At 32.6% G+C, this 23,365-nt stretch overlaps 2 protein-coding genes across 4 annotated transcripts; one reads left to right on the top strand and one right to left on the bottom strand.

Moving 5' to 3' along the window:
- The first annotated feature begins 1,252 nt into the window (after positions 1–1,252).
- Positions 1,253–4,940, top strand: LOC141674075 (uncharacterized). Its single transcript, XM_074480802.1, has 6 exons — positions 1,253–1,447; positions 2,119–2,251; positions 2,359–2,462; positions 2,998–3,169; positions 3,276–3,416; positions 4,196–4,940. Exons 1-6 carry the CDS (start codon positions 1,398–1,400, stop codon positions 4,574–4,576), a joined length of 981 nt encoding a protein of 326 aa, XP_074336903.1. The 5' UTR covers positions 1,253–1,397; the 3' UTR covers positions 4,577–4,940.
- A 10,057-nt stretch (positions 4,941–14,997) lies between these two features.
- On the bottom strand, positions 14,998–17,301 carry LOC141723235 (zinc finger protein JAGGED-like). 3 transcript variants are annotated; one of them, XM_074525082.1, is made up of 5 exons: positions 17,059–17,301; positions 16,791–16,849; positions 16,387–16,530; positions 16,035–16,134; positions 14,998–15,830 (listed from the first exon to the last, which is right to left on the bottom strand). In XM_074525082.1, coding segments are annotated over exons 1-5 (801 nt in total). In that variant the 5' UTR covers positions 17,061–17,301; the 3' UTR covers positions 14,998–15,334. The 3 variants fall into 3 exon arrangements, with proteins under 3 accessions (XP_074381183.1, XP_074381185.1, XP_074381184.1); XM_074525084.1 differs by having other exon boundaries at positions 16,387–16,527; positions 17,059–17,299; XM_074525083.1 differs by having other exon boundaries at positions 14,998–15,827; positions 17,059–17,294.
- Positions 17,302–23,365: the final 6,064 nt, after the last annotated feature.

Here is a 23,365-nt window from a genome sequence, read left to right as displayed (position 1 = left end):
AGAAAAGCTGCTCAATACAGCACCTGCACACCCACATATATGCCAAAAGAATGACACATGGTAGTAACAGAAAGATGCTCCTGGGAAAAGTCTAAGGTACCCTCCTAATTATTACAAACAGAAATAGTGACCCTAATTGAAGGGGCTTTTATCATAATACTAATTCAAGACTTCAGAGAGTTCTGCCAAGTGTATTACTTTTTCTCTAGTGACTTGCAACTTTCTGGACGCACTCACAGTCATGGATCGTGGAGCTTACTTTTACTGAAAGTAACGGGCAACTTGTTACTTAAATTTACAGGCTACCATACAAAATTGGACAAACACAACCAACTTACCTCTCTCCAGGATGAAAGCTTGGATTTTTTTTTGCTAACTTTAAAACTTGGAATTCTTAATAAAGTAATCTTTTAAAAATTTGTGCAATTTATTTATTACTATATAATTGTAATATTTTTTTTCTAGGAAAGAAAACATGATTTCAAACCAGCTGATCTATAGAGATTATTACATCTTAACATGTACTATGCAACTATATATTGAAAATTTAGGAAGGGCCGGGCCGCTGATCCCGCCAACAAAACGTTGATGCGGTGATTGAACTCTTATCGGAAAGTTAAAAGTTCGACTCTTGTGTAAATAATTAACAAAATACTCTCTCCGTCCCAATCATTTGTTTACATTTGGATTGGGCACGGATGTTAAGAAAAATAATAAAGTATCGATGGAAAATTAAAAAAGTGAGTAAAGTGGTGGGACCAATTATAATTTTATATATAAAGTGGGTATAGTGGAGGTAAGCAGTGGAAGAGTTTACTTTTATATTATAAAAATTTTAATAGTTTTGGAAAATTTTGAAATGTAAAGAATTGAAAGGACATCCAACAAGAAAAATAAATGGTTAGAACAGAGGGAGTAACATTAACACAGCTCCAATTTGAACTATTACCTTGAAGAGTTCCCAAATTTAGTAATTTCTGTCTCATTTGTTTGACTTTAAAATACTAAAAAATCCTCTGAAAAATTAAGAAGCTCTTACACAAAAATCTAATTATCTTTTCAAACATTCTCCGAACAACATTTTTTAACTTTAAGGCTCAACACAAAAATGGGCAACGGCCCTTTGATCAACTGATGGGCTTTCTTACTTCTAGCCCATTATTTTAAAATGGGTCACATAATTCATGGGCCGGGTCATAGTTTCGCTCTACTGTTCCACTATAAATTATTAATTCAATTTTTAATTAACCGGAGAAATCTCTGTTAACTTTTGCTGATCCTTGATCCAAATTATTGCTTTCAATCACCTTACAAGAACCATCGATATAACTTTTCACAAATATAAATTGATTATATATTGTTATTAATTGTGTGTATATCACAATTGATCCAAGACCATGTCACTGTTAAATCAACTCTTCAGCAGAGGTCTTCTTGGCCCAAAATGGTTAGTTTGATTTTTTTTTCATATTTTTATATTATTTTGTTATAAAGTTTGAATCTTTTTTAGTTTTTGCATACTTGGTCATTTAATTTTAGCTTGGTTGACTTAATTCACTTGAATTGCTTTAGATATACTGATTTTTTTTGTTGATCAAGACTGTTTGTGATCTGGGTTTAGCTCAAGATTTCACCTTTTAGCTTAGTTTGTATAGATATGGATATATTGTTAGTGGGTTTTAGTCTTTTTGAGGTTTTGATGAGTTGGGTGTGTGTTATATGCCTGTTTTTACTAACTAATGTTGGTTTATGTGATTTTGGAATTCTTAAATAGTAGTGTGAATGTGATGTTGTCTTCAAGAGAATGTGTGTGTGTGTGTGTGTGCTGTGTGTGTAATTAGACGGGTATTGTGGAGAACTGGATAACGTGACTCTTGTTTTGTTAAAATGGTTACGCGACCGAAGAACAAAATGTATGTGTTTTCAGGATATTATGATAAATATTTATAACTCCGGGAAGAATTTTGGTTAGAAATTTTATAAAACGCAACATAGATTATGCTGTGTAACGTTTTGGTTTTCCAAGAACCTCAATAGGCTGTTTCGGTTCTTATAACCAAACCTATATATTTCCTTACTTATATTGTTTATGATTTTGTGAGTTTGGTTGTTTTGTAGCAAAACTTGCCTTACTCTAGCAATCTCACGCATGAAACTACTGCAAAATAAAAGGGATGTTCAGCTTAAACTTATGCGCAAGGAGATTGCCCAATTTCTACAAGCTGGACAAGAAGCCATTGCTCGAATACGGGTACCTAATTTATTTTTTGTGTCTTGATGGTTGGTTAGTTCGTTGGGTCTGCTAGAGTGATGTTGTTTTAAAGAATTATTTAGTGTATGTTATGTTCTTATTGTTAGGTGGAACATGTTATACGAGAGCAAAATATATGGGCGGCATATGAGATTTTGGAGATGTTCTGTGAATTTATTCTTGCACGTGTTCCTATTCTCGAAAGCCAAAGGTACACAAGAAAGTTTGTTATCTACGTAACTCTTTTAGATTTTGGTAGAGCTAACAACATAGTAGAAGATTTTCTCCTAAACTGTTATTGTTTTTCGTGCATTGCATGTCATCCTTTAGGTAGAGATGTTATGGTAGAGCTAACAAGATAGTAGAAGGTTTTCTCTTAAACTGCTATTGTTTTTCCGTACATGTCATCCTTTCTGTAGAGATATCACTTCATTAAAAAAAATTAGTCAAGTTCTGTGGCTATAATGTATGAACTGACATAAGCATTTTCTTTTTTTATTATAGCTCATCATGTCTCGCATTTGTTTTTGTTCTGTAGGTTAGGTATAATTGTTTATATGCAGCAACGTTACAATCAAATATTTATATCATGCTGTATGACTGTGCAACTGAGATTACACAAAACTGCATTTTCTGTCGTTTTTTAAGCACTTGGGTGTATAAAGTCGCTAATAAAAGATAGAACCCATAGCAGAATCTCTATCCTAATTGACTTATGTATATCTAATAATTCATTTTGCTAACAGAGAGTGTCCTTCGGAGTTACGGGAAGCTGTTGCAAGCGTAATATTTGCAGCTCCCAGATGTGCAGATATACCAGATTTGCTGCAGGTCAGGAATCTCTTTGCTGCAAAATATGGAAAGGAATTCATAGCCGCTGCATCTGAGCTTAGGCCTGATACTAGTGTCAACCGTACAGTTAACTTTCTCTCCTTCTCCTCTTACATTACAGTAAGATGTGCATATACTAGTGATCGTGTCAAATTTATCTACTGATTGAATATTTTTGGATTTTCTGTTTTAGATCATTGAGAAGCTTTCAGTAAGTACTCCTTCAGGTGTATCAAGACTTAAGGTATTGAGGGATATCGCCAAAGAATACAATGTTGAATGGGATTCTTCCAAAACTGAAGCAGAATTCAGGAAACAGCCAGAGGATCTTCTGGTATGTGTTTTGTTGTCTATTGCACACTTTTTTAAGTGGTTACTCGACTTATGCTTAGTTTAGTTTATTGAAAGGGTGAACATGTTGTGGGGGCTTATGTCAAGATTAATTTCTCGTAGTAAACTAAACAGGGAAATATATTTTTTAGGTCATCGTTACCATTTTGATAAGTAATTGTACACAAGGTTGGTATTTGATGAGGCCTTTGGGCTATGTTACATGGACTTCTTTACCTCCAGTAGTTGTGTCAGAGTCAGACACCCAAATATGTGTATGGATAACGACACTTCATTTCAGGCCAAAAACATGCACATCCACAAAAAATAATGCAGAGCCTGACACTTGAACACCTATGCATTTTCAACAATCCAGTGAGCAGTTCAAGTAACATATCCTGTGGGTGTACAACAATCAGTATTGTAGTAAAGTTAAACTATTATGTGACTTATATGGGTTAGAGAAATGGCAATGGTTTTGAATTATAGGTAAATGACCAGGAAGTCATACTTGTGGCCAAGTTTCATATCTAACATAAACATTCAAATTATGCAATTACTGAATTTTTTGTGGAAGGGTTCTGTATCTTTGTGCTGTGTAAGTAAACATAAACTGTATAATTTATTTTCACTTCAACATTGATAATTTGTACTGTTTAATACTTAGGCTACTTGTAGTAACATTCTAATTGGGCATGAACTACTCTATTCTCAATATTAGACTAATTTCAACAGACTTTGTTGTATTTCTTTCCTACCATTAATAATGTTTTTCTTCTGTAGAATGGACCAAAGCCAATAGCTATCAGGAATTTAGCTTCTCGGGATCAATCTAAACCTGATACTCATGAATCTCCTCCTAATTTATTGTACACTTCCATGTCCACAAATAATAAACATGAAAACTCAGATTCTGTACCTTTTAAAACTTCCGGATCTCCTAAAACTTCTCGCCACACATCTGTTGGTCAAAGTGGAGCTCAACCAACAGTCAGGAACCAGAACATAGGACAAGCAACTGCACTCAAGGAGGAAAGAGGATTCCAGTCGTCAGATGTCTTACAGAGAGCTCGAGAAGCTATTGCAGTTGCAGAGCGTGCATCAGCTTCCGCACGTGCTGCTGCCGAGTTGGTTAATGTTAACTTCAACGTAGGGAAACCATAAGGATGTGGAGCTAATCACGCCCTTATATGTTCCTTTGTACCAAAGCTCGGTTCTCCCATAGTAAAGAATGTACATACTCCTCTCCCATGACTATTAAAGTTAAGTTTTATTGCTTTTATTCATTGCACGTCTTTCTTCTTTGGCATAGTTGGATGTTGGAGAATCCATTTACCCCTGTAAGGACCCTTTTTACTGTTTCACGAGGAACTGTTTGTCATTTACCTGAATATTAATGTATAGTTTACGGTACCTTTTACTTCTTGAGACAGCATCACACATCTCTGAGTGATTAATCTGTAAATTTTCATCCAGTTGAAAAGAAAAAAGTGCTTTAGTTTCAGTTTATGAATTTGACTTGATTGAACTGAATACTTGTTAAGATATTGTTTTGTAATTTCTTTTATTTTTCTTGGTGGCACTTTTCCACCAGATGTTTATGCTTGGGTAGTTACTAATTGCCTATAAATGATCGAACTTGATTGGAAATAAGATGTATTTTAACAATTGTTATGGGTGAATACTATAGTAAATTAGTAATGAATTTCTGGTGCTGTTAATGCATTCAAACTAACAATCTGGATCACAGTGCCTGGGATGAATGTGCATTCATATATCTTGCCTTGTCCTTCACAATTTTAAAAGTTAAAGATTGGACTCTGCATTCCCTCTCAAATATCGTTCCTTTTTTTTATTAATTATTCTAAGGCTCTAGCTTAATAATGGATTCACAATGTAACTTTAATTCAAGTATGTTTCTTTGGGGGTGGTGTGTACACATATACAGTGCATTCGTTACATAAAGTGAACATGCAAAAACAAAATGAGTTCGTCATTGAAGTGGGATTTCAGCTTTGCAAAAAGATTATTCAAGAAAAGGCTGATGTATGGAAGTCAAGGAACTACCAGACAACATATACTGCCAAGTAAAAACTAATTATATGATGTACTTGAAAATATCAAATGGTTCAAAGTGCATTCTTGTAGTGAAATATTGGGATCAAATAATCTTCTTTTTAGTCTTTGGAAGACCGTAGTTCCTCTATTGACGTACTAAATTAGATGATCGCGGGCAACCGGTTGTTAGCACCATATCGTATCACACAAATTTTGCAAAAACAAAATGACTTCTTTTTAGACAAAAATGTTTTTTTTCCTTGTATTCACTTCACATATACACTGTGTAAAATACACACTGTGTATACGTGCTCCTTTCCTAAAGAAATACAGCGTGTGATAGCCTCATAGGAAATACAAATGACAGTCTCGTAAATATTTTATTTATCTTTAGGCGCTACTCCTAGTTGTACTTAAATATAATTTTACAACTTGGTTTTTGATATATTGATCTCTGCTAATCACAGTAACAGTTACCCTCTTGGACTCGTGCAGACTACTACATGCTTTGATAGTTTGTAGTATGTATTTTTCTGTTGGTTGTAGGTCTTGATGATCTTCCCAGTAGATCAGACCCTGACCAGCCCTTGAAATGAAACACTGTATGTAACTGAAGAGTACTAGTTTGATCCACTTTAATTTAATGCTTTCCAGTGTAAAAACACTGTTGTTCTTGGAATTTAAGTTATTATAATTCTTTTTAGTCCTCAGAACTCCCCTGAGCCCCCCCTCCTCTCCTTTTCTGATTCAACAGTTTCAAACTGTGAAAAATAGTGGAGTGCCGTATCTAATATTTATTCAACTGTGCTGCCACGCATGCTTCTGTGTGTGTCTTTTTGTGTTTGACAGGTTTCTCAACTAGCTAAACTTAGACTACATTGGATTGATCAATTAATGGGATGATGAACACACAAATTATACAATTACAATTTGCATTGCACCAGTCATTTTATAACTTTGTTTACAACCGTGAAGTGTTTTTTTTTTCACTTTAAATTTCACGCTGATAAGTTCGTACCAAGTGAACAAGATTTTCATTAAGAAGATTTTTTGGGTGTAGATTTTAGCAAAGAGACCTTATTCGACTAGTTCATTCATTTAAGCTCTTTTGGTTTATTGCCACAGACTCTTTTTGTTTTGATGCCGTCATCTGAATTTGTAAAAGAAAACATCAAATCCATCAGAAAACCCTGTCTTAATTGTGAGAGAACAACAGTTAAACAAAGGTGTGAAGAACTAGAATAGACTTTGAGAGCATCTGAGCATGCATGTAACAAATGTTAGCTACTGCCTACTTAGCTATACATTATCACGCAGCTCTAGAAAGTCAATAATATACTCACTTTTTCAGCATCCCCTAGCTGTTACTATAATAATTTATATAAAAATGCAAAGAAGCTAGTCGAATTGTAAGAAAAATAGCAGGCTTTAAACATTTCTATAAATCATAAAAACAGCATTTGACTAAACGAATAAGTAGGGCTGATTCTCTATATCTACACAACTATACAATTTAGCCGTCTACTTCCACAGCTTTTAAAAGTTAATAGTATTGCACGCTTATTAATTTTTTATCTCACTTGACACAGGATCTTTCTTTTACTAATACTACATACTAGTATATGTTACACTGCTCCACTAATATGCAGTGCTGTTGCAGAACAAATATTGAGGGGATATTATTTCATATCTTTCCCTGAGGAAAGATCTTTGTCAACCCTGCTGTTTCTCTCGGGATCAGGCCCGAGGAAAGCTATATAGTTAGAGAGAGACAACAGTTAGTGCTTCTTTGGTTCTCTTCTAGTGAAATAGTAAAACTAGTTCAGTCTTATCAAACTAGACGCCCCCTTTCCCGTTGCTTGGAATATTTTAGTATTTGGGTTAATTTATGATTAATTTTTCACTAAATTCTGCCCCAATTGACAATTAGGTCAACATACATGTTATGTGTTACTGTCTTGATTATAGAAATCAGGGGTTTTTTCAAAATCTATCGATAAAGCGCTTAAAAATTGATCAAATAATATTTGACTGATTTTCTATAAATTATGTAATTTTTTAAAAATTATCAAATAAATTATAAATCAGTAACTTAACCGAATAATTCAGATTTTTGAAATATATAAGATGGTCAAATTATGTTATGTTATTCTACTCCTTCCTACTTCCCCAACATTTATGGTGTATTTATCCCGAAATTTGTTTGAGGTGCTAGGAAAAAATTGCAATGAATTTATTTATCTGATCAATTCTATTTGTACAAAGTAGGGGTGTACAGCGAACCACTCAACCGCATCCAACCGTTCAATCGCTCTCAACCGAACCGCATTTTATGGATAATCACGAAACGCGGATTGGTTGTGCATTTAAATTTTAAAAACCGAAACGCGGATTGGTTGTGCATTTAAATTTTAAAAACCGCTCATTCGCGGTTTGGATGCAGTTTTAAATTCTTGAAAATCGTAAAATCCCAACCGCAACCGCAAATCGCAACATATATTTATAATAAAATATATTTTAAAAAATGTAGTTAATATCATATAAATTAATAAATATACATATTTATTAACTAATCTTAGGTTAATGTTAAGAATTCGTTCATAAAATTCACAATCATTATAAGATATATAACCAAACAAATGGAAAATGTAATCAACATGTAATTTTTTTATCCTTTTTTTTTGTTCTCGCCTCCATATTTTTGTATGTTTTTAATATCCTTGCGCAACACGGATCATTAGTTTGTATTTTATTTTTGAATTTAAATTTATCACGTAACTTAAACTTGAATTTATTAATAGTCCGAATTTTATTTTTTTGCAAATTATTAATTATTTTAAAATAAGTGGTTGAACTACAAATCGATCCGAAATAACCGCAAATTCGCAACCGCAATTAACGCGATTAACCGCAAACGCATTTACGGTTGCGGATGACAATTTTTTAAAGTCGTTCTTCGCGGTTTAGTTCGATTTTTTATCCCAAAATTGATCTGATCCAAACTACGTACACCCCTAGTAAATGCATTTTGAGGTGTTTAAAATTAAATACTCGTGAGTTTGATCTAGGGCTAAAATGAACGATGCTATTTTAATATAAAATTAAGAGCATATGCACCGGTCTTTGTTTTAGGTTAATTCAGCAGGTGTATTGATGGACAAAATAAAAAATGATATGTAACAGTAGTTTTTCCCAGTCATCAATTTTTAAACCTCCTTTCATTCATTAACAAGAATATTAATAATCAACGAAGCTCTCCACGGCCGGCGAGTGACAGGGCCCATCTCTTTTCAATTTTCTCACTGTACAAACAAGACAATTACTAGTCTATTACCACATTCGTCCCTCTCATTTTTTTACAGTTTTTTTCACATGCTCGACATGCATTTTAACACAATTATAAAATATATTTCTGTAATTTATTTTTAAATTTTTTTTTATATAAAAGTTTAAATATTATAATTTTATTTAGAAGAAAAAAAAATTTAAAAAAAGTATGCAACTATATTTAATAAGAATATTAACGTGTCTGCCGAGTCTCCCGTCCCAATGTAAAGAATTGAGGGGGACGGAGGGAGTACATACTTATCATCTGCAAGATAAAATTAGTAACAGCATCATATTTACTACAGTAATAAATATTTATTCTTCTGTGTCTGTTTAAGTATTATATATTTAAAATATTCAAACAAAAAATATTTTGTAGAGGCGAATTCATAAGGATTATACACCATAAACTAGCATTCTTATTGTATTATAATTAATCTATATTACTAAAGCTAGCATCCGAAGTATATAATATTTAATATATATTATAAAGTATAAATAAATAATATTACGTAATTATATATGTCATGAATAATAACCAATGAATTGATTTAGTTTCATGGGCGTATAAAAATTATGAAAAAAGTTGAATTAATATAAATAGTAATCAACTTTATTGATTCAATTAATGAATAGATGAATTGATACGTAAGGGTGCATATGCTTCAAGGAGAGGTTTGCAACCCAACAATAACCCCTTCAAAATTCAATAACTAGCCTCATGACTCATTTAAAATGAACAACTCTTATTTAACAAATCATTTACAACTCTCATGTCTTTGTCCCGTGAATCATCTTTAATTTCTTGCAGACGCTTCGTTTTTCTGAATTAAAATTCAGCGCAATAGCAAAACATATCCCTGTAAATTGAACACATTCCAGTTCTAATTAGTTGCATAACATGGTACTAATATATTAATTCATGGATCAGATGTGTGTGAAACTAGCTCAACTATCCTCGGTCCTGCCAACTGGACGGTAATGGTAATTCTATTGACGAAATTGGTATATCTGCAAGACTGCAACTTAAAATTATTTCAACTTCAATATACAAAGTTCGTAAAACAATTACTCCAGATGAAAAATAACTCTTACAAATCCATGATGAGGGTCAGGGATGAATAGCCGAATAGGACAGTTGGTGGAGACTCACATAATAGTGAAATATGAATGATAAACCTGGGAAGTTTTCTGTTGTCTGTATGTATATAGCTAGTATACATAGGCTTCTAGTACAGCTTAACCTACGGTACCTGTTAGGGCTATGTAGGGTTAGGGTTATGTTTAGCTTCATTTTTCTCTCTCCTTGAGACTTTGTCTGTTCATTTAGTAGTAGTATATCTGATTCTTGCTACAATTCAGCTAAAGAAACAGATCATAAAGCACTTCTTCCGCTTTTCGAGCTGTAATTTCAATTTTCATTGCTCGAATTTGCACATTTATATAGCCGTGTTGTCACAGCTCACAACTCCTAATTAAACCAGCTTAATTGGTCTGATGTTGCTTTCCGAGGTGCAAGTGAACTGAAAAAAAACAGTTTCTTTCAACTAAAAAAAAATCTTTATTATTACTTCTTCAATTTGTTCAAAATAATCTATTTTCCTCTAACTTGTCATCTTGGGTTCGACTGTCTTACCAGTCATGTTGGGATCATTATTCCGGAAACATCGATTCTTTCGAAGATTTTCATAAATTCACGGACATCATATGCTCTCATGCCCTACTGTCCGAGTGAGACTAGTGATTACGTTTATGATTTTTTGAGATAATTGAATTATGAATAGAGCTGGAGCGTTAAAAAAATACAATATCAAAAGTAAATTGAGTTAGAAGCATGTTGTGTACTTATAGTTTCAATTTAGTGCATTTTGTGTATCTCAAATTTAATATCTAGTAAATTGCAGGCTGAAATTACTAAAAGTTAGCAAAATGCATATTTCCTTAACTAAGTTAATACGGTCAATTTGAGTGAGGATACCAAAAAACCCCAACTATAATCAGCACAATTGCTCGAACTAGAGTCTAAGGACGGGATCGAGCTATCACATCTTTTGAATAAAATCCATTTGGAAAAGGAAATCCAATTAGAGATAAGATGCCCATGAGCATCATGACATAGGTAAGGGGTCTGTTGAATTTCAAGTAGTGTGTTTCATCAATAGGATACGGAGACTTACTTCACATTTGATCTCTGTGAAGAACTGAGCAGAAAAATCGAAACTAAACCGAAACCGGTAAAAACTGATTAAAATTGAATCGATTAAAACCGAAATGAATTATAACCGAGAAACCGAAAAACTGAACCATTACTAAAAGTCCGGTTTCGATTTTGGAGTTAAACCGAACCGAAAAAACCGAAACCTAACCAATTATTATAATATATTAATAAATAAAAATATATATTACATTATAAACATGTATCTACATATATATCATAGGAACATAAAAAATTTTAATGTAAGTATTCAAAACTTTGGGCCAACAGCCACCGGAGGTTAAGTAGATGGGAGCCTAGAGGCATTAGTAGTGCAATTTGATTCATTAGGCATTTCCTTATGAAAATTTAATATGCTTTGGTAACGTCGCCAACTTCTGTATTGTTTTTTTGTAATTTATTTGTTGGGTCAGGGGCTAGATTAATGTCATGGCATTGTGCTCATATCTTAGTTTTTTAAATCTCAGCGAATTTGGTTTAGAACTTTTCTTTATTAAAGTTGTAATTATATTTTTTTGCCGGTTTTAAAACCGAAACGAAATATTATAACCGAACCAAAATTTTTAAAACCGAAATCGGTAATGCGGTTGCGGTTGCGATTTTTAAAACCGAAAATCTTCGGTTTCAGTTCCAATTTATCCAAAAACCGAACCGAACCGAACCATTCTCTCCCCTAGTTCCTTCCTCGTATGACGTACCACAATTTAGACAAAAAACAGTATTTATTATATTTATTAAAGACTACAAGAAATAGCTAATTAACTATTACATACACAATTACTATATATTACTCCCTATGTCACAACAATTTCTTTACACTTTCCTTATTAGGATGTCTCATCCAATTCTTTACATTTCAAAACTTACCAAAAATAGTAAATGGGTCCCACCATTTTCCCACTTTTTTTTCCTTTTCACACTACTTTTACTCCACTATCTCCTTTTTATACATTAAAAATGAATGGGTCCCACTACTTCACTCACTTTTCTATCTCTTTTCACTACTTTATACATATTTCTTAACCTCCGTGCCCAAACCAAATATAAACAAATAGTCGGGACGGAGGGAGTAATATACATTAATTAATATCCAAATGCATCCCATTACAGTTATTTCAAGATCCAATGTTTTATATTTAAAGAGCGTTTTCATTAAACCAAATCAAACCAAACATACACAGTATATTTGCTTTCACAAGATCTAGGTATGGAAAGATATACGCAGACTTCTAAGAATGAAAAAGTTATTTTACGAAAGATCCCGGCTTCTGTGTATGTGCACAACATACAAAAAGTGTAAAATTTTTAACTAAAAAAATAAAGTTTTTATAACATAATTAAACAAAAATTAGATCGATACATAAGCATATGGCATTATTCACATAGAACTTATCTAATTCCAAAAATATTTAACATTTCTCAAATACGTGGACATAACTATCATGGGGAATAAGATAAGTGCTTTGAAAATTGAGAAATGAACTTGAACATCTACTAAAATGATATTTTTTTTCAAAATGACTTCAATAAACATTAAACAAATCAACGTATCTCCGAAAATGACAAAAACCGCCGAAGGATAATAAACGAAGAACTCCAAGCACTTCAACACGTATTCTACAAGTTTTCATAAATGAAAATAAAGAAAACATTTTTTATAATCATTTCCCTAAAGTTGGTATGTTTATAAAAATTTAATGATATGTCAGCAAATGATGATTTAATCGTCAGAAAATAAATGGTAGCCATCGTGAAAAAAACCAAAGAATTTGGTATTATAGAATGAATATATGAGTATAATTCAAATTTTGGCATTTTCATTAGATTATGTTGGGCTTCATTTGATATTTTTAATTATTAAAATTTTTATTATTTTGAAAAAGTTCAGAAATGTAAAAGAATATCGCAAAGGTAGAAATATTTGATATTTTTAATTTTTAATTCCATAATTATTTTGAAAAGTTTAGAAATGTAAAAATATCCGGAGGGTTGAAAATATTGAGAAATTGGAAAGCAAAGAGGGAGTATTATATAAATATTTTCCTAATATTAGTGTATTAACTAAAAGTAGCTTGATTACCTAAAATATTACGAAATGGAATGGAAAGAAGAAGTATTAATATATATATATATATATATATATAACTGAAGTCTATAAAATAATTTTACTTAAATTGGGTGTCGAATAACATTGAATATTATATTTCGTGTGAATAAGAAATAAATAATTTTATATTTGTAGTCGAATATTTATCTATACTATTATATAAAAACCAAAATGTTAAAAGTTTTGGGTCATTTTATTAAAAATATTATTATTATACAATGTTAAATTTTAATATATTGTTATATCCTTATATATAATAAGCAATAAGTATAAGAAGGATCTTTCAAGTTTTTGATAGTCATGATCCGACAAAAGTAATAATTAAGGACCGTTATAATTTAAAACAAATAAATTATAGCCGTTAGGCGTAAAATAAAGGAATATTTTCTAGACAACGATAATATTCTAAATTGAATAGAATATTTTACATTTTTAATAATTTAGACTAAAAAAGGTTTGCTTCCTAAATTAAATTATGACAAATTTTTAAACTGTCACTGATTTAAACATAATTTTTTGAGTTTCGCGTGAGCTGTTAAATTATCAAAATTTATAAAACTCAAAATAGAGTTGAAATAAAATCAAACAAAATTCGATAATTCTTTCATTTAGTTGAACTTTATTTTGTTTCCTTTATTTAACGATTTCAAATTAATAAATATTTTTACAAAAAAATAGAAAAAATCATTCTTAATAAAAAATAAATGAATTTGTCAAAAAAATAACAAATAAATGAATAAATTCCATATCTTAAAAATTCCAATTTGATTTAGATTAAGAGAATCATATGTTCTCTTAAGAAAATCTGGTTCTAATCTTATATTGACAATATTTATTATATTATATAATATGTTTTACTTAAGTATCAAATTATAAATATTTTTAACAAATTAACTTTACTTGTAATCATGGTCAGTATATTCGGTTTGTAGTTCATACTACTTACTAGTCGGTGGATAGCGCCGTACTACAAGCAATTAAAAAAAAATACCAGTTTAACCATTTTGAAGTTAATGGTGTTAACTTAAAACTAACAGAAGTATGCATCTTGCTAAATTTCTCCGACTAATTCCTCATGCAAATTGCTAGATAATCAAATTACAGGTATACAGATTGCACAAAAATGAAATTTTAGGTATTACTCAAAGTAGATTATTACAGTATAATTTAACACATTAATAAATTGTAATTTGCCAACCGGAAATACTGCATCAACTAGCTAGGTCAGGAGCCAGACATAATTTTACAGTAAAATCTTGCACTAACCCATTACCTGCTACTTCTGTCAAGTATGTACTATTTTTAGTAATTTTACTAAAATGTTATTCGGGGTCCATAATAAGTGGTCCAAATGTAAGGACATATCACTGGTACACGTGTCCCTAACATTAATATACATAAATAAATAAGGATTAATTATTAACTAATTAATTTTATAGAATACAAACTAAAATAAATATATTAAATAGAGCAATGTCACTGGTTCCGAAATAAATCCCAAAATTATTCTCTAATTACACCTGACATGTTTTAATTTGGGGTATCATATTAATGTAAGTGAGGTTCAATTTGTTTATAAGACAATGATAAATAAGTAGTTAACACACATTTGAGAATGGTTTAGTTAATGAATATGGGATCTCTGACATTTCTAAAACCGATACGAACGGAGTTAAATTTTTACTTCAAAAGAACAACACCTGTTTCTTTGGTTCGTATCTGTATACAGTTGAAATCTTGAAATTATGTGTTTGTCCAAACCTGGATGCATGATTAATCTGGTTTGCATTTCACATTTAGTTTAGTTTGATAACAGTGTACACATACAAACATGCATGTAGAAGTTCAAAAAATTGATACTCCACTAGTCATGTAGCTATCTTGCAATAAAAAGAGACAACGGAAATTGCATGATGAGATCAGGTCATAAACCCTAGGGTGTGGTGCATTAATTCTATAGCATGAATTAAAGCCAAACCCTGGTGGTGGCAGATGAGTGTGAGTTAGTGTATAAACACAAAAAGCTGTCACCAAAAACCAAAATCTATGTAGAAAAAACCAAACTATCTTCACTCATTTCTTGCATTGCCTTGACCCCACTTTTGTACGTTATGATTCCAAGAAATCTAGTAGCTTGATTGTCATGCCCATATCAAACTCAGAAAATATTCTTAATATATTTAGAACAACACTTGATGATGCTACATAATATCAATTAGAATCCATCTTGATACTGATTGATCATGGACGAATTTGGATAGCTTCTACCTTCCCCTTCCACCTCATTACTATTATTGTTACTACTATTAAATTTATTATTGTTTTGGAGTAATGACATCTCACCACCACCGCCACCACAGCCTCCTTGCTTAAATCCATGTCCCCCTACCGGAGCACCGATGCACGTGTAATTGTTTTCTGGCGAAACTATGGGTGCAGTAGTGTAGCTTGGTAATTGGCTTGTTGCGTGCACCGCATGGCCTACGAAGTAGTCGTTGATTGGTGGACTGATATTGTAATGTGGTGGAGGGTAGGGAACAAGGCGTGGCGGGGAAGGGTACATATATGATTGAGGCGGTGGAGGTGGTGGTGGTATGTTGCCTGATGACGAAGACCCACAATAGTATCTTGAAGCCGGATAGCCTGCAGTTCGATATGGATCGCTTGTCTGATGATGATACCCTCCATGCGAGATTGGTAGTTGTCCACTGCTAACAATTCATCAAATTAAAAAAAGAAACTAACTGATATTACACATGTGAACTAGTTCAAAAACTACATATTTCGAATGATTCCTATCAAGTACAAACTTAATTTGAACAGAACTAATTAATTTATCTACTTGTTTAATTAGTATATTAACAAAATGACAACACAAATAAGCATGAAAAAAGAGAGATTTTGAACAAATATACCCTAGTACGAGATGAGGATGAGGAGGAGGTGTGGGTGGCATTAGGTTATCATTACTAAACACCAGCTGACGAGCCCTGTTGAGTGTTTCTGTCTCTCTTTCTGCACTCCATAAAAACAAATTAACATGCCCTCTTAGATACTACTACAATTTCAAGAAAAAGAAAACAAAGATTTGACATGACAATATAACCTAATCCTACCATATATAAAGCAACCTAGCTAGCATATAATTTACGGCCATTAACGAGAACTAGCTATATTTATTAGCTAGGCTAGGCCAGGCTAGATAGCTAGAGTTATAAGGTATTGTCAACTTATATTGAAAAGAAGCTAAAGATATGGCTATCTTGCCTTGTCGGTGGCGGTTCATGTGTCCCCCGAGAGCTTGAGATTTGCCGAACCTGAGGGAGCAAAATCTACACTCGTATATCTTCCCACTTTCATCTTTTCCACAGCCATTTTTCTTCTTTCTATACCCTCCTGCTACCGCCCCTGCTACACAACACACAAAATTATAAACTTAACAACATTTTTAAAGAGCTGGTAACTTAACGGAAAATGTTAGTTATCCCGAATAAAACTCGATTTACTACTTATTAGGGTTTTGCAATTGAGGTAGAAAATAACTTGTACTTTAACATCTTTAAACATTTCTTGACAGAAATCGAAACAAACATATACATATATATAATATTATAAGAATATATTTAAGAACAGTCTTGCACAAAGAGATAAAGAGGTGTTGTTTTAATTACCAGATGAGTCCTCCCCGGGGAGGTTGTTTAGGTCTAATGGGTTGCCTTCTTCTGGTCTCCTGAAAATTAACACATCCAAACAAAAACAAAAAGAGGAGAATTAATATTTAGAAGTGTGAGACAAACATATAGAAAAAGGAAAACATAAAAAGAAGAAAAAAAATTAGGATAGATTTGAAATTAGAAGAAGAGTTAGAGGAAGAAGAATATATAAGAGGGAGAAACAGAGGCAGGTAAAGTGAAAGTTTATCTGTGGGGTGAGACCTACATAGTACACAGAGAGTGAGAGCAAAAAATGAAAAGATAGGGAGGGGTTGGAATGGAAAAGAACAATTGTTTGAGATGGGGAGGATATATAAGTAAATCTGGGGAGATTATGAGACTTCAGTTTGAGAGATGAAGTAGTTGAGTGAAGGTGAAGAAAGGAGGTGTTTCAAAGTTCTTTATCAGTCCTGACACCTCCTCTTGAGACATCTCTCTCAATATCCCCTAAATACTCTCCTTTGTAATCAATTTCAAACATTTTTTCAGAGTGTGTGTGAATGACAATGAGATAGACATTTAAATGTGGTCTAGTGTCTTCTTAATTTGCTCTACTTTTCTTCTATTATATATTGGATAAAGTTTAAAAGATGAAGCATTAATTATCATTAGAAATTGGAGAAATATATTGATTACATAAAAGTTGAGTGTTAATTGTTTGATATATATAAGATCAAATACTTTTGTTTATTCATAACGAGGATTACATTTTTCATATGAATAATAAACGTAGAAAAAATCTAATTTATTATAATGATCCAGTAAAAAACGTAGAAACACCTGAAATTTGTAATTAATAATATAAATGCTCGCAAGGACGTTTAATCTTTTCTACCATAAGTCCAAAATTTAATGTTAGCAACCTCAAAAATAAAGAATTAAACTTTTTTGTTGCAGGTAAAACGGTAAACGTGGAAAGATATTTTGATGCAGGAGTAGCGGAGGTTTTTGTTGCTATTGAAATTGTTAAATTTGCGCATAAGTTATGGTATGAAAATGTTATCTTTGAAGGTGATTCCATTCGAGTAATTAGGAAGATAAATAATGTTATGAAAGATCTTTCTGATGTTAATAATCTTATAAAACAGGTCAAAGATCTGAAAAAGAATATGACTTAAGCCGAATTTATTTTTCTCCGAAAACAAAGAAATGAGGTGGCCACATATCAGAGAGAAATGCTAATCCGGCAAATGATAAGCATGCTATGGTAAACCGTATTTAGTTAAATATGATACCTTTTTTATCTGTTAGTGGAAATATTTATGACTGCAGAGTGGCATATTCGAATTTATAAACGTGCTATGAACTGGCCAGTATCACTGTATATCTATGCCAACATCTGCCCAGATATCAACAAAATTCAAGCACTTCTTCTCTTTCTTTACAATGTATAATGTGTACAATACAAGTATTTTTTATTTGTTTTATGGTGTTTTTTATGTAATTTTTACAAATTCATCCATATACACACTTACACTCTTCTGCTGGACCTTAGCTACTTGCCAGTTAATAGAAAAGGAGAATCAGTACTGAGGTAAAATGACATGGATCAAATCAAGTTGATACCAAAAAATTTGAATCAAAGCCATCTCGATCATAAACTTTTTTTTCCTTCATTGACGAGAATGAAAATGAAATTTAAAATATATTTGTATGCATATTTAAAATTTCATTTTCTCACATCATGCATTAACCGGATTAGAATTTTATAATGCAATTCTATTACAAATTTTAAATTACATAGGCGTTTAATTTAGCACTTGTATAGCGATTTTGATGGCTATTTAAGTCAACTATATGCAAGTTAATTACACCTGTATAGCGCTTTTTTAGGCGCTCTTTGAGTACCTTACTTGGATAAGGTTTTCACAAGTGCGTGAGTATGTGCGTAAGCTAAAATGAATAATTTTCATTGCAAAATGACCATACATATGTAGCACGTATAAACAAACAATTTCCAATTTCTGGAAGATAATATTTGTCAAGAAGGTAATCAGACAAATCGTAGCCTCATGACCCTAGATTGCATACTACATATTTACATACACCTGTAACATGTTGTCACAGACTCACAGTAGCCATTATGATTATCGGGTACATATGTGTGTGGCAACACACATAACCACAAATACATATATGAGATGAAATTATAAGTAGGGTATGAAAGAAATTATGATACACAGGAAGCCTAGGCTAGAGCTCTAAGCCCTCCCCTTGCATGGTATACAATTATAGTATCCCGAGCTCAATTTCCATGTCTCCATGAAGTGTTGCTGTCACTATGTCTGGTTCTACTACTGCTTTTGTCAATCCAGCTTTTCTTCATTTATTAAGTCTGAATTATCTTTTTTATTTTCGTATTAGTTTGTTTTGCTAACCATGTGTCCGGGAATATTGATCTTGGAAGGGTTAGCACAGGATTACACCACCATATTAGTTTATCAGTTAGTTAATTAGCTGGTATTTTTTATGAGGTATTGATAAAGTTATTACCTATCCTTGAATTGATAGTGACTATTGTGTGTGATCATTAGGTATTCAGGGAATCAAAACAGTCAAATTAACATGTTGCGCTTGTCAACAAAAATTTACATGTCACGCTCAATATACCAGCTAGTCTTACTCGAGCTTTATCACATCCTCTCTGGATGGGATCCTCTTGGTCAATCCCATGTTAGGAGAATTTATGATTATGCCTCCTGAGCCAGAGCATGTCGATTAAATGCGGTTTACCTTGGTTCACGTGATTTGTAGGCTATTACGTGAGCCCGTAGGTTTTACCCAGTGCGCACCCGAATGGTAGCGGCTGCGGGTTATCTATGATAAAAAAAAAGATTGAGGGATCAAGTTGTCACCTAATACAGAGTCTTTGATTGTTTGAAGAGAGTAGTCTCTAAATTTTCAATATCTTGATCTCACACTACAGATACAACTAAACCTTGATAAATGAATATAAATGATCTTTAGGATCGAAATTTTGTTATTCATTTACCTTAATTGGATTAAAAACCTTTGTATTTACTGTTAGATTTATTAATCTCAAACTATGTTTTATTTATTTTATTTTAGTTTTACCAGGATCTAGATGCACATATGTAGTATTCCCTTTTTCCCAAAATGATGTTCTTGTTTTGACTTTTTTACTGTTCATGATAAGTAATTGACTCCTAATTTATGTCTAATCTATAACATCAAACATAATCATAGTCATGAGGACCAACTTGTCTCGGGGATTAGATCCTGTAGCTCTGATACCAACTTGGGACGCCCTCAATCTCGATAGGGACTATCGAGATTAACTAATAATTAAATAAGCATAAACGATTAACTACTAACAGGATCAAACAGGATAAAGTATGAGACAAGATTACATCTATCAATCAGAAAATATAACTTACAACACCAAAATAATAAATAAACATAATCGATTCCGGCTTGGAACCGACAGATAACCCATTGTATCTTTACAATTTTCCTTCTAAGCGCTTGCTCACTCAGAAATAACACTACCTGCTCTGGCAACCGGAAGCCCTCAACACGATAGGGACCATCAGGTACGCTCTTATGAGAAGTGCGCCTAAGCCTGACCATCTTCTTGCTTAACTGCCATGGTTAGATTAATACAAAACATATGAGTATAAAACTCAGCAAGTAACTATATAGCAGTTCTACAATATAAAATCCACAATATACTTAACCAATCTCAGGGCATTCTACTTTATTTGCTCTAGGTGGCAGATTTCCATCTTTTTGGCTAAGTAAGGGTTATGAAGGAAAAATGTGAGGCATTCAAGGAACAAGGCTCAAAGCAGGGTGAAAATCGACATTCATCACAAATCATTAAATGATCAGAACAGATCTTTTCAGAAAAAGGAAAGCAACGACAGTTCACTATATGGAATCAATTATATGATCAACAGATTCAAAATCAGAGTTCTCGAGTTTTAAGCTTCACATTATCACAATCAACTCTTTTCTCAACAATATAAACCATTTTTCATTTTCAAGAATCAACTATTGGGCGGCAAGTTTCAGTTCCATTTTAAGTAATCAATATAGAACCTTTGATTGGATCACTTTATCTTTCATTTCATTATAATACGGGTGATTAGCCCGTACCGACCTCCATCCGGTCTTTAAGGTACCAATCGGCATAATTTCAGCCTTAAGTTGGACAAGCCCCTCTAGCCTCTTACCATGACTGGACTAGTCCCGCTAGCCTCTTACGTCCCAATCCAATCCATCAGGAATTCGTTTAGAAAACCTTGAGTTGGAAAAAGTAGGTTTTCTAAATTCATTTTATCATTACCAAAAATATGAAATCATTCAGACTCTTTCGAGTCGAAACTCATTCTTAAGTCAAATTTCAAGAAAACAAAGTGAAGGGAGCGATTCAATGACAAGCAAGGAACAACTCTAAGAATTCTGAATCAAGGATAACAAGGTACTTAAATCGGAAGGATCAATAATTGTTTCATGGAATAATAGGAAATATGGTGATCAAGAAATAAGGTATCATTACAAGGGGTTCGTAAGGGTAATTATAGGGTTTATAACAGTTCATGGCTTAACAAGTAACTTGAACAGAAAAGACAGGTTACCAAAAGGGTCGAACCAGTAAGCTTATCAATAACAATTTTGCAAGATCAAAGACAGGGTATCTCAAGTCATTAACAGGGGATCATTAATTAAACAGTTCCATACTCTACATGGTATGAACAATAACCTTTATATAACCATTTTCACAAGTAATGAGAGTTACTTGCCTGAATTCGCTTTCCTGAAGGTTGAACTACTGCCACCTAGTATGCCCTTTCCTTTCCTAGCCTGAATGCCCTCACGCTCCGAATCTACAATAAAAACCAAAATCTTAATCAGTTCTCAACTCTAGTTCCCGGAACGATCAATCAATACGATAGCTCGATTATACTTTTGACTCAATATACGAGTATAGCTTATACACATAAGCACATAGCACATCACACATCATATACTTTATTCTTAACCTTTACACTTTTATATATATTCGACAATCGACTTAAATCATACTGGTATAGCTCTTACGAGTACATGATTTATTCACAGCTAAATCTTTTGCGACCATAACTGTCATTCAGAGTTCTTTGATAATAAACCACTTTCTTTCCTTTTCTTTAATTCGAACCACAACAACCACAAATAAGTCACCTATCTCCTAGAATTTCACATGCAATTACTTAGAAAGGTATTGGAACAAAATCATTCACTTTTCTACTTATATGCCATTCGGCCATACACATAAAACACAACCACGTATACTCAAATTCAATCTCATATAATCAAACACAATAAACTTCTTTGATATGCGTATTACAAGGGTCTTTTACGCAATTACGCTTCATTCTTTTAGTCCAGAAATTGAATCATATTCATTTTAAGAATCAAAATTCAACATCCTCTTTAATTATCAAGTTCGAACATAAGAATAATCCAATCAAAGTCATGCAACCAAGTTCTTATTAATAACTAAGATAATTAGCAGATAAACTCACAAAAATCAACTTAATTCTTTTTTTAAGCATAAGACCCATTCGGGTTTTTCAAGAAATCACACATGCAAGTATCAATTTTGACTTGCAAAGTTTTATATCACATTTTCAACTTGTTTTAAACCTTAACTTAGTCATTCAACTCAATTTCATCACAATTTTCGAATCACAAAACAAAACATCACCTAGTAACTCAAGCTTTAATCAAATTATCCAATCAACATTCATGCATTCACTTAATCATCAAGTAAATCTCTTCTAAACCCATTTTCCATTCGGCTTAAATCATGATTCACAACTTCAAGGACCAAACAATGACATGCATTACTAGTTCTTCCTTTAAACTAACATGCAATCACATTTTTTACTAATTAGACTTAGTTTACACTAAGATTAAGCCACCAAATCTAATTCCCCTTTTTATTAGTACAATGCCGAACCAAAACCCCACATGCAACCTTCAAATTCGATTTTCTAAGCATCAAATCACTTGCATACATCCAATTTTTTTTAAAGCAATCAAAGCAATCCATTTATCAATCATATACTTAAATTTCAAAGGAAGTACCAAAACCCTTTTTTTTCGAATTTCAAACAAACCAAGCATGCAACACCAAAAATCAAGTTTTGTGAAATTGGAGTTCAGTTTTTAACATCACAACTCACCACCGGTTCACCGGAGTTCATCACCGGTGGCGGTGGTTTCTCGATGGTGCCCCATTTCGGGGTTTCCAACCATGAAACCTCCAATTACTTCTAAAAATTATGACAACAAGCACATACAAGACATGATCACCACAAATTCACATCATCTTGTTTTTATAAAATAACAACTCGGCATAGCCGAACCTACACACACGAACACAACCGCATGCAAGTATCAAACTATACATGCAAGTGGATCAAAGCTCACATATGGAACAAAAATGAAATTCTATGGAAGAATCCCTAAAAATCAAGTGAAGAAGAGAGATATATACCGAGAGGAAAAGAGAGAGAGAAGAG

The sequence above is a fragment of the Apium graveolens genome, chromosome 1 (assembly GCF_009905375.1).
Source record: "Apium graveolens cultivar Ventura chromosome 1, ASM990537v1, whole genome shotgun sequence".
Classification (NCBI taxonomy): Eukaryota; Viridiplantae; Streptophyta; class Magnoliopsida; order Apiales; family Apiaceae; genus Apium; species Apium graveolens.
The sequence above is the reverse complement of the archived record's forward strand: the minus strand, read 5'-3'. Positions and strand labels throughout refer to the sequence as shown.

Bases quoted from the DNA above. Each gene is read 5' to 3' on its own strand.
- LOC141723235 (XM_074525082.1), bottom strand. The intron at 16,531-16,790 runs GTAATTAAAACA...TGTGTTGTGTAG, and splicing joins CCCCGGGGAGGACTCATCTG to CAGGGGCGGTAGCAGGAGGG. The intron at 15,831-16,034 runs GTATATTTGTTC...ATGAATTGTTAG, and splicing joins CATCCTCATCTCGTACTAGG to CAGTGGACAACTACCAATCT.
- LOC141674075 (XM_074480802.1), top strand. From the start codon at position 1,398: ATGTCACTGTTAAATCAACTCTTCAGCAGAGGTCTTCTTGGCCCAAAA. The intron at 2,252-2,358 runs GTACCTAATTTA...TCTTATTGTTAG, and splicing joins AAGCCATTGCTCGAATACGG to GTGGAACATGTTATACGAGA. The intron at 3,170-3,275 runs GTTAACTTTCTC...TTTCTGTTTTAG, and splicing joins ATACTAGTGTCAACCGTACA to ATCATTGAGAAGCTTTCAGT.